The sequence below is a fragment of the Punica granatum genome, chromosome 8 (assembly GCF_007655135.1).
Source record: "Punica granatum isolate Tunisia-2019 chromosome 8, ASM765513v2, whole genome shotgun sequence".
Classification (NCBI taxonomy): Eukaryota; Viridiplantae; Streptophyta; class Magnoliopsida; order Myrtales; family Lythraceae; genus Punica; species Punica granatum.
The window spans coordinates 8,729,020-8,740,448 of record NC_045134.1 but is presented as its reverse complement, the minus strand read 5'-3'; the positions used below and the strand labels follow the sequence as shown (position 1 = coordinate 8,740,448).

At 37.3% G+C, this 11,429-nt stretch overlaps 2 protein-coding genes across 2 annotated transcripts; both read right to left on the bottom strand.

Annotated features, from left to right (window-relative positions):
• Positions 1-1,976: 1,976 nt before the first annotated feature.
• LOC116215924 (protein POLAR-like 1) lies at positions 1,977-2,602 on the bottom strand. Its single transcript, XM_031551739.1, has 2 exons — positions 2,464-2,602; positions 1,977-2,384 (listed from the first exon to the last, which is right to left on the bottom strand). The coding sequence occupies exons 1-2, from the start codon at positions 2,548-2,550 to the stop codon at positions 1,992-1,994; spliced, it is 480 nt and encodes a 159-aa protein (XP_031407599.1). The 5' UTR covers positions 2,551-2,602; the 3' UTR covers positions 1,977-1,991.
• Positions 2,603-7,743: 5,141 nt separating this feature from the next.
• Positions 7,744-10,453, bottom strand: LOC116215923 (protein POLAR-like 1). The gene is made up of 3 exons (XM_031551738.1): positions 9,859-10,453; positions 8,323-8,765; positions 7,744-8,243 (listed from the first exon to the last, which is right to left on the bottom strand). The coding sequence occupies exons 1-3, from the start codon at positions 10,274-10,276 to the stop codon at positions 7,953-7,955; spliced, it is 1,152 nt and encodes a 383-aa protein (XP_031407598.1). The 5' UTR covers positions 10,277-10,453; the 3' UTR covers positions 7,744-7,952.
• Positions 10,454-11,429: the final 976 nt, after the last annotated feature.

Below are 11,429 nucleotides of genomic sequence, written 5' to 3'. Positions count from 1 at the left end.
AAAACTCTCATAAGCATGGATTTTCTCCAATCACAAAACTCAAACCCGAGATCTTGCTTTAAGAGTTCAAGCGCGAAACCGCCAGAACCAATCCATATTGGTTTCAAAGTTATATTTTACAACGAGTGGTTTTATTTTCACTAATGAATTCAATCTGTCATACAGTAGAATCTTAAGAAGTTATTGCACAATATCTTGAATATATTTCACCATAAGTTAATTTAAGAAGTAAGAATTTGCAATGCATGATTGAATAGAAGATCCGCTCATGAATTACCTTCCCGCTGGTATATGCCTCACCTCCAACTCTCAATCACGATCGAGAAGATCCCTTACTCTCAATAAGAGACGACCTCGCAGTGAACGGTTCAAACTCACTCCGCATCTCCTTTGCAATTGCTCAGAAATAGCTCCCCACAACTCAGACGTCACTGAAATCCAATTAAATTGCACAAATCCAATTAAATTCACAAATCCAATTACCACTCTCATCACGAATCAGCCTGCAAGTCCTCAATTTCCTCTAAAAGCTCCATCCGTATCCTTTATTATTTTATTTTATTCTGTCGCGTCACCATTTGCTAATGGCTTTAGTCCACGGACGCAGAATCACTATGCTAACCTCACTTCTAGAACTCCCAAGTGCTAGTGAAACCTGTTGGACTTTATTGAGGCCAATGGAGTCGACGGACTTTCTCAGCCTCTATTTCCCCTCAGGCAATAATAGTAAGCTCGATTAGATAAGCTTTTTAGTCCCTCTTATGTTTTAAAATTTCATTGAATTATTCAAAATCTCAAGTAAATATAAGTGTGAAAAAGTTCAAAATAAAAAGCTTATCCCAAAATATAAAAAGAAAATTTAACTTGAAATTTCATATGTGCTCTTAATTAATCTTTGGAAATCTCACGAACATAATTACCCAATAAATATACATCTCTCTTTGCCTGTTAGGTTATTTATTTTATATTTAATCATTTTATTTTTTTTCCCTTGAATTTCATTGTACTTTTCTTCAAATTTTGTGAATTTTCTTTTTTGAATTTTCTATTCGTTTTCTTGTAAATTTCTTTTATGTTTGAAAATTATTTTTAAATTTTTTTTACTACGTTTATTTCATTTTATTTTTCTGTTTTGTTTATTTTCTGAATTTCTCTTTTTTTTTATTTTGTCTGAATTTTTTGATCTTTTCTAGTATTTTCTATTTTCACTTTATTTTCTAAATTTTATTTTGATGTTTTTTTAATCTTTTTGAAACTTTCTAAAGTTTTTTATTTGAGGAAAATACAGTTTACCCTAACCTTTTAGCTTATTGGCATTATGCCCCCCCAATCTTTACAAATTTGTACCATACTACCATTCTACATTACTATGGATTTGATGTCTTAAGAAAACATCTTCTGTGCTTGGCATTCCTATCGTAGGTTAAAATCGTACATTCCTCTCTTCTCGTGGTCTTTAGTTTAACCTTTCCATTGTCCTTTTCAGATAAGTGTTCTGCTCTTTAAATGGTCTTACTGCAAGGTTTGGAATGTAGTATGGAAGGATTATTTAAAAAGATAAGTTGCTGAACCAAATCTATGCCCATTTTGGGCCGAATGTTGCTGGCGCGGAATCAGATTATGCCTGTGCCGTTGGCCTGGCTCAACCCTGCTTCTCACTCGAACCTGCCTAGGATTTGGTAAAGCTCAAAGGCATTTCTTCGAATCAGAAGACGATGATAAGCATTTGGGCTCAAAAGCCTCGAAGTTTTTGCATCAATGTGGTAAGCGATATCATCTAACATTTAGCCCATTTTATCATTAGAAGAGCCCTGCACAATGTTCAATCGAGTCTTAACAAATCCTCCATGCCCAACCTTGTAAGTCTAATTCTTGGGAAAATCTCAAGCCAAGATTTTGTAACGGCGCATTTATTCACCAGTGATAAGTCCTAATCGAAAACATATTTCCCAATTCACATTGACAGTTGATCGCTTGTTCTCAAGTTCTCATCAACTCTCTTTACACCAAGGACACAGGTAAAGCTGAAAACTGCACACCAATACATCATCTATTATTATAGCACGTACTTTACAGCTTTCCCTGAATTGCTTCTGGGAGAGGTCTGGAGGCTCCGGAACATGACTGGACATAAGTAGGGCAGTATCTTTCCACCACTTAGCCTCCCTCCCTTTCTCGGACAGCTTTAACTTGATGCATTTCAGGGAAGCTTCGAGCTCTTTGATCCTCTCTTGCTGTCGTGACTCCAACAGCTCGTGTAGTCTCCTCTCAAGCTCAATTGGAGGAACCCCACCATGGACTTCAGTCATAGAATCGTCCAGGTCGACCACTTCCCCCAAACTCAAACTACCACTTCTTTTTGTAGTGCTATCGTTGCCGGTAATCTGATAATCATAGAACTCATACATTGCGAGGTGAATAACAAAGATAACAAAATAAATGAAACACTCACGAAAATTGTACCTTTTTGCTTTGTGGATAACTTTCAGTTTCCAGCTGAAGCTGCAAGCGCTCAAGCTCTGCTTCCAGCTCTGCCTCAAGTTGATCCATCCCTTCCACAGATTCCTTCTGGACTCATCACATACAATATATAGACTTGAAATAGTGATGGTTTCCTCCCCTTGTAAAACATATGGAGCAGTAGTGGATCTGCTCGAGAGAAGGCTGCCACAACGTGAAACTTCTTTCAGGTCAGTCAAGCACGAAGCAGTTGGGCTCGCTTTTGAGATTGATGTCTCACTTATAGAATCTTTCCTCCCCATTTCCTCCTTGACATTTTGAAGAAGCATCTCCATATCGGTTCTTAACTCCTTCATTTTGCTGAGCTCATGTTTTAGAAATCTACGGGGCGCTCTGTGTTGGTGCAGCTGGCATAAAGGTCTTATCCAGTTCGATTTGTAAACTAAAGCATTTGAGGAGGCTTGATCTTTCGGAGAATCACTGGTTAAGGTATCTGTCAGATTCCATAACCAGGTTGTGCAATTTGGAGACGCTTGATCTCAGAGGATGTGGGGTTTCTAGAAGAATTACCAAGAGACATTACGAAGTAGGTCAATTTAAGGCAGCTCGATGTGAGTGAATGTTGCTTAAGACATATGCCAAAGGGGATTGGGAAGTTGACTGCTCTGCAAGTGTCACCTGCATTCCAGGTGCGGTGCGGGACAAAGGGAACCGAAATGCAGCAAGGTTGAATGAGTTGAGCAGACTTACCGGATTGAGGAATAAAGAACTGACTATTCGACACTTGGATAGAATGTGAAGTATTTTGAACGAGGTGGATGCTTCCTTCTCGATGGAGAAGTCGCCTCTTTCATTCATTCATTTATTGGGACTAGATTGGTCATTTTCTTCGGAAAATAGGGCCGCCAATGAGGAAGAGGTCTTGGAGAGATTTCGACCCCATCCAGAACTGAAAGTATTGGTGATAGAATTGAGATTTCTGAAATGCATAATCTAGTCAGCATTGAGATTTCTAGGTGTTGTTACTGTAGGCAATAGATCTCCTCCCTTCCCTCAAAAGAATTCGCTCGAGGAATTTGGACAATTTGGAGTGCATAGAATTATGGGAGAGTGGGACGCTGTAGTCTAATTTCTTTCCATGGAGTTTAGAACTCTCTCAATGTTGTCTCTCAACAGTTCCTTGAAGACTTGTCTGGGAATTCTGTCACTCTTTCAGAGTATATTCGTAGTATAACCCCTTAACAGGCATTACTTGGTCCTTACATAACTGCGAGGGAGGAGTAATTGGTATTTTTTTGTTTCGGCCTATATTTTCTTCAGCAGCAACGCCAAGTTTGGAAGAATTGACAAAGGAGATGGTTGATTTCTCTGTATGTACGTGTAATCTTGAATCTATTGACAGCATTGCTAGAACCTGAGTGCTTAAAGACTTGTATGGACAGTCTTTCAAATAACTGCTTTGCTGATCTCTGTATGATGCGCAGGGTTCCAAACTTATCTTGGAAATGGTTTTCCAAGAGGAGAAGTCACCGGATCATGCCAGCCCCGATTCCTGCCGTGCCTGTGCTCTAGGCCAGTCTTAAAATATATGATCAGACTCAACAAAAGACCTGCCAAGGCACTGTTAGAGCCCAAAAGCATGCAACTGCCTTCTTGCACTTAACCAAAAATCCGCTATTTTCACAACCTTCCGTTTACGATGATAAGCTTTTGAGCTAGAAAAGCCTAATTGTTATGCTGACCTGGAAACTGTATATTAGTTAGGCTTACGCTATGCTTGGATTGAGAGTGCATTTGGTACGTGGAAATCCATCCACGTTTCCAGAAATGTGAATTATTTTCCCAAGGTCCACTAGATTCCCATGTTTGATTGGGTCGTGGCAATTCACATGCCCACCTTCACATTCCCACGGGAGTGGTAATGTAAATTTCCTACCAGAGGGTGGAAAAGTGGATTACCACTTTGGTGGGAATGTACATTATCGGCAAAGTGCCAAAACGCAGTCTGAGGGGTTAGGGAGTTTTCGGATGGGGGTTTGGAGGTGGAGGTGTTATGAATCCCCTCCAATAACCTTATCTGGGAAAATTTTATAAAGGTTTAGTAGGAGCTTGAAATCTCTCCAAATGTCATAATTTCAATTTGACCCCAAAACAAATTTAAAATAACAAAATGAATCAAATCAAATCCTCCCAACTCCTCAATGAGCTTTATCTATGTAAGGATTTTGGAACCCTTCATAACCCCTCAAAATATTCCTCTACTTAACTTTTCATAATCCTCCAGACCCCTCCCCTCCTGAACTCCTTAATCAAGAATATCTAGATATAGTGTTAGGGTATCATGAACGTTTTGAAGCACGTCATAGTTGCTGGGTGATTCATATATACATATATATATATATATATGGATCATCTTTTAAAATGGCATGCCCAGGCAGGGACGGAAATAGGAATTTATCCAAGAGAAGCGATGTTTAAAGTAATTTTATATCGTAAAATTACGGGCGAAATGGAATAATTTCATTGAAAGAATAATAAAAATGACAAACAATAGTAGATTCATATGGAAAACAGCAACTTTTTTTGATAATTTTCATGAATTATCTTTGATTGCATTGATATTATGGAAAAATCCTTATTTGGAGATATGTGATTTACATATTGTGATGCGTCAATACCATTTTTTTCCTTTCGCGGTGTGTATTTTGATATTCGGAAACCCAATGAACTCCAACTAATCCAGCACGATTGTATTTAGTTGCTCCGTTAAGGGGTAAAACTCTTATGAACATGAATTTTCTCCAATTACAATATTTGAATCCAAGATCTTGCTTCAAACCAACCCCGGATAGAAGCATCTCCTTTACAATTGCTCAGAAATAGCTCCCCACAACCCAGATGTCACTGAACAAGCAATACCAACATGTTGCACAAATCCACTAATCCAATTACCACTATCATCAAGAATCAGCCTGCCGGCACCTGCAAGTCCTCAATTTCCTCTAAAAGCTCCATCTGTATCCTTTATTATTTTATTTTATTCTGTCGCGCCACCATTTGCTAATGGCGTTAGTCCGCGGAATGTAGCTGAATTTTCAAACTTTCTGTATTAAATTGTTTCGATTTTTTTTTTTGGTATCAAAATGTTACATTTCTGGAAGCTTGTGTATCCTTGGAGTAATCTACCCGATAAGCACTAAGCGGTGAAGATAGGGTTAGAAGTACTGAAGGTAAGTTTTTGGAACTAGTGAATGCGTGCATTCAACAATAAAAAGCACAAGAATAGAAAAAGGGTTAGAAAATATCATGAAGTTTGCTCATTTTTTCAAATCTAGAAGGAAATTTTTTATCACAAAAATATATCAACTCTTCATTTTTTTCCCAAATATAAAATATGTTACTTTTTTCCCAAATCTGTGGTAAAAAGATTGTTGACATGCCATAAAAAAAATTTGAAAAATAATATAAAATGCAAGAAAAATTCGAAAAAAATAAGAACAAATGAAAAAATTTAGAAAATTTATAGAACATTTCGAAAATTTAGAAAAGTTCAATACAGTACTGAAAAAGTATAATAAAAATACAATTTTAAAAATAGATAAGTTGAAAAAAAGAATAAAAATTACATAAATGTATAAACTTTTTGAAAAGTTAACATCAAAATCAGAAAATATAAAAATAAAACATAAAATTCAGAAAATAAAAATAAAAAAGTTCAAAAAATAAAAAAAAATTACTAAAAAGTAGAAAATTTGAGAAAGGGAAATAAAAAAAATAACCAAAATAATTAAGAAAAAATAAAATGCAATTCAAAAACAAAATAAAATAAGTAAATATAAAATGAGCGACCTGACATGTAAAGTGAGATGAATATTAAAGATCAACATGCCTACTTCATTGTTTACAACGCCACTCACGTTCTACTTTGATTATCCTTTGTTTGCCTCTTAGGATGAGCCTATCATAGCTCCTTCCTATGATTTAGCCTAAACTGAGGTTTGTTCGGTCTCCACAATTCCAAAAATCACTAAGCTAACCTCACTTCTAAAATTCCCAGCTGCTAGTGAAACCTGTTGGACTTCATTGAGGCCAATGGAGTCGACGCGACTTTCTTAGCCATTGTTTCCCCTCAGGCAATGATAGTAAGCTCAATTAGATAAAAAAATTTTAGTCCCTCTTATGTTTTAAAATTTCATTGAACCATTCAAAATCTTAAGTAAATGTAAGTATGAAAAAGTTCAAATTAAAAAGCTTATCCCAAAATATAAAGAGAAAATTTAACTTGAAATTTCCTATGTGCTCTTAATTAATCTTTGGAAATCTCAAGGACATAATTACCCAATAAATATACATCCCCCTTTGCCTGTTAGGTTATTTACTTTATATTTAATCATTTTATTTTTTCCCTTGAATTTCATTGTACTTTTCTTGAAATTTTGTGAATTTTCTTTTTTTGAATTTTTTATTCATTTTCTTCTAAATTTCTTTTATGTTTGAAATTTATTTTTTAAAATTTTTACTACTTTTATTTCATTTTATTTTTCTTTTTTGTTTATTTTCTGAATTTCTCTTTTTTTATTTTGTCTGAATTTTTTGATCTTTTCTAGTATTTTCTACTTTCATTTTATTTTCTAAATTTTATTTTGATGTTTTTTGAATCTTTTTGAAACTTTCTAGTATTTTTTATTTGAGGAAAATGCAGTTTACCCCACCCTTTGAGCTTAGTGGCATTATGCCCCCCAATCTTTACAAATTTGTACTCTACTACCTTTCTACATTATTATGGATTTGATGTCTTAAGAAAACATCTTTTGTGCTTGGCATTCCTATCATAGGTTAAAATCGTACATTCTTCTCTTCTCATGGTCTTTAGTTTATCCTTCCATTGTTCTTTTCTGATAAGTGTTCTGCTATGTAAATAGTCTTACTGCAAGGTTTGGAATGTAGTATGGAAAGATTATTTAAAAAGATAAATTGCTGAACCAAATCTATGCCCATTTTGGGCCGAACGTTGCTGGCGCGGAATCGGATTATGCCTGTGCCGTTGGCCTGGCTCAACCCTGCTCCTCACTAGAACCTGCCTAGGATTTGGTAAAGCTCAAAGGCATTTCTCTGAATCAAAAGACAATGATAAGCATTTGGGCTCAAAAGCATCGAAGTTTTTGCATAAATGTGATAAGCGAGATCATCAAACATTTAGCCCATTTTATCATTAGAAGAGCCTTGCACAATGTTCAATCAAGCCCCATGCCCGACCTTGTAATTCTAATTCTTGGGAAAATCTCAAGACAAGATCTCGTAACGGCGCATTTATTCACCAGTGATAAGTCCCAATCGAAAAAATATTTCACAATTCACATTGACAATTGATCACTTGTTCTCAAGTTCTCATCAACTCTCTTTACACCAAGGACACAGGTAAAGCTGAAAACTGCACACCAATACATCATCTAGTATTATAGCACGTACTTTACAGCTTCCCCCAATTGCTTCTAGGAGCGGTCTGGAGGCTCCGGAACATGGCAGGACATAAGTAGGGCAGTATCTTTCCACCACTTAGCCTCTCTCTCTTTCTCAGACAGCTTTAACTTGATGCAATCCAGGGCAGCTTCAAGCTCTTTGATCCTCTCTTGCTGTCGTGACTCCAGCAGTTCGTGTAGTCTCCTCTCAAGCTCAATTGGAGGAACCCCACCATGGACTTCAGTCATAGATTCGTCCGGGTCGACCACTTCCCCCAAACTCAAACTACCACTTCTTTTTGCAGTGCTATTGTTGCCGGTAATCTGATAATCATAGAACTCATATATTGTGAGCTGAATAACAAAGATAACAGAATAAACGAAACACTCACAGAAATTGAACCTTTTTGCTTTGTGGAAAACTTTCGGTTTCCAGCTGAAGCTGCAAGCGCCCAAGCTCTGCTTCCAGCTCTGCCTCAAGTTGATCCATCCCTTCCACAGATTCCTTTCTGGACTCATCACATACAATAGATAGACTTGAAATAGTGATGGTTTCCTCCCCTTGTAAAACATATGGAGCAGTAGTGGCTCTGCTAGAGAGAAGGCTGCCGCAGCGTGAAACTTCTTTCAGGTCAGTCAAGCACGAAGCAGTTGGGCTCGCTTTCGAGATTGACGTCTCACTGATAGAATCTTTCCTCCTCATTTCCTCCTTGACATTTTGAAGAAGCATCTCCACATCGGTTCTTAACTCCTTCATTTTGCTGAGCTCATTCTTACTAGAAGCAATGAGATATAACATGCTACACGCAATTCCCATGTTGAACCTGTTGTCTTTAATGAATGGTCCTGTTCATATAACAGAATTCATGCCAAATGCTTGGTGAGCTCCACAGAGGTAAGAAAACTAATCGAGTGAAAATCTCTAAGTTTACATAGGCATACTAAAGTCATCTGGGCACTCGGAAAACATCAGGTCATCAAACACATCAAACTCGCATATTCTATCTTAGGCATAATATCAAGAACTGACAAACAAACATGTCCGAGAACACCCATGTTCAAAGTTCAGTCTGATCTCACTAGCTTTGCAATCGAGTACAACACAAAACAAAGAGCTAACCTAGATCGGTTTGCAAAAACAGAAAATGACAAAGCTTCACCTTTTACATCAAAGCCAAAATCACCTTATCATTGGGACCCAGAATTAACTAACCCAGTGGTCCCAACATAGTCCATTTCAAACTTTAACATTCATAGGTCAACCACAGCATTTACAAGGGCCCCTCATTTACTGCACTTCATTGCGGTTTCCCTCTTTGCTACAAATACACAGTGATGAGAAAACCAGAAAGCAGCTCAAGAAGCCCAATTTATTGCATTATAAGAGACATCCTACAATAGAAGGTTCTGACACTTGAGGATCCCGTGACTCTCATTTAATACACCTAAGGTCTCAAACAATTCTCGCCCACCAAACTTCACCAACAAAGTACAAACAAACGAACCAAAAACAACCTTTAACATCTTGCGGGGTGAACTATCAGTATAGTTAAACTATGGCAGGCAAATCTTACAATTGGAGTCGTCATCATAACAGAAGTATCAGTACTTGCCCAAATAATCATAATTGAGGTGTCCGAACTGTATGGAACACCCAATCAATCTCGAATTACTTTTAAGCAACACGCAAGCATCCGATTCAAGAAAATTATCAATTTGGCCTTAATTGAAGCGAAAAGCCACAACTTTTTAGTCAATATCTATATCTCCCTAATATTGAAGAGACACAGCTTCCAGGGCTCAGATTATCCTATTCTAACTAAATGCCTTTCTCTCCAACCGGGAATTTAACGTTTTACCTAAACCCAACCATCCATCGATTATCTTCAAATCACCAAAAAAATAAACACCAATAAAAAAGAACTCAAAGAAGCATTACCTGAATCATCGCTTTTTGCAGTCCCGACCGATGATCCCTCGTCTCCGCTGCCGCCCTTCGCTTCCAACGTCAAGCTGCTCAGACTCGGCGACCGGTCATCGACAGGCTCCTTCTCGTCCCCATCTCCGCAGTGCACACACCTCCGCCTCTCCCTCAGCCTCCGGAACAGCCGGGACACGACGCGCCGGGGAGACGCGCACTCGAACCCGCAACTCGCGTTCGCCAGTTGCTGCCTGCGGAAACCGTTCATAGCTCCGACGATTTCCGCCTCCGCCTCCTCGTCGCCGTCGCCGTCTGCTTCTCCTTCTTCGCCGCCGCCGTCGTCGTCGGAGAGGAGGAGAATATCGGCGATGCAGAGATGGTGAGGAGTGTGGGGTTTAGGGGAGGGAGGGGGGAGGGATTTAATGAGTTGATGCATATGGGAAGGATTTGGATATGGCGGAATTTTGGTAAAATTATTACAGAGAAAAGAATTAAATGCTCCTTCGGGATGGAATTAAATGAGACACTGCGCGCAATTGGGAGCGGAGAGTAGCGAGTGATGAGTCTCCACTCTCCGCTCTCCCTTCTCCCCTTTCAATTTGCAGCCAAATAAGAAAGGGAGGGAAAGGTTCAAAATTATATTATTATTATTATTATTATAAAATTAAATTAAAGAAATATAATATTTTTTATGGGTTTTCTTCCCCCACAAATAATATTATGTCAAAATGACATCTTAATTTTCTTTTTCTTTTTCTTTTTGATGTACACCTAATATCCGAAAGTTCAATGTGTCCGACCAATTCAGTTCGAGTTAAGTCGACTCATTAAGAAATAAATTTATCTCAATATAGATTTTCTCCGTTCATAATACTTGAATATGAGATTCTTTTTTTTCAATGTGCACTATAGTATCCGAAAGTCCAATTGGGCGCTGACTAATATGAGACTTTGTTAAATGGAATAAAAGTCAAATCACTTGAATAGTTCAATATTAGTTATTTATTTTAATTCAATTCTTTTAAATAATTAAGGTATTAATTACCAAAAAGAAAGTAATTGAGGTCTTTGAAGTTGAGTGCTGAAATTTTTCTTCTTTTTTTTTATTTGCTTTTTTTTATATTGATGAGTGAAAAATGCATTTCGAATATTTTGGCCAAGAATTATTTGTGAGAGAGAGAATTAAAGAGGAAGAAACGAGAAAAGGGGAGAATAATTTCAACATTGTCCCATGATTTTGTGTGTAATTCTGTTAGCATTCATGGTAGCTATAATAACGGGCTTGGGGAAAACAAGTGGAACTTTTCATCTATACATTGGATAGACATATTGGAGTGTCCATGTGCGGCAATGGCAGCAAATGTTAAGGTAATTTTCCTATGCATAGTATGGAATTGGAAAGACAAACAAAAGATGGTCAAATAATTTAGGCCATCTTTGGCATGGAGTGCGTAATGATTTTTTTTTTAATAATGATTTCAATCGATGCTCATTTTGTTCCATCATACCAAATATTTAATAAAGTTTATGTTGTATAATTGTCAATCTAGCTTTTTTTAGCACTATAGCCAAAAAAAAAAGTTCTTTTA

Coding starts and splice junctions, on each gene's coding strand:
- LOC116215923 (XM_031551738.1), bottom strand. CDS start 10,276: ATGCATCAACTCATTAAATCCCTCCCCCCTCCCTCCCCTAAACCCCAC. Junction 8,766..9,858: donor TGCAAAAAGCGATGATTCAG/GTAATGCTTCTT, acceptor TTATATGAACAG/GACCATTCATTAAAGACAAC. Junction 8,244..8,322: donor GTTTTCCACAAAGCAAAAAG/GTTCAATTTCTG, acceptor TATGATTATCAG/ATTACCGGCAACAATAGCAC.
- LOC116215924 (XM_031551739.1), bottom strand. CDS start 2,550: ATGGATCAACTTGAGGCAGAGCTGGAAGCAGAGCTTGAGCGCTTGCAG. Junction 2,385..2,463: donor GTTATCCACAAAGCAAAAAG/GTACAATTTTCG, acceptor TATGATTATCAG/ATTACCGGCAACGATAGCAC.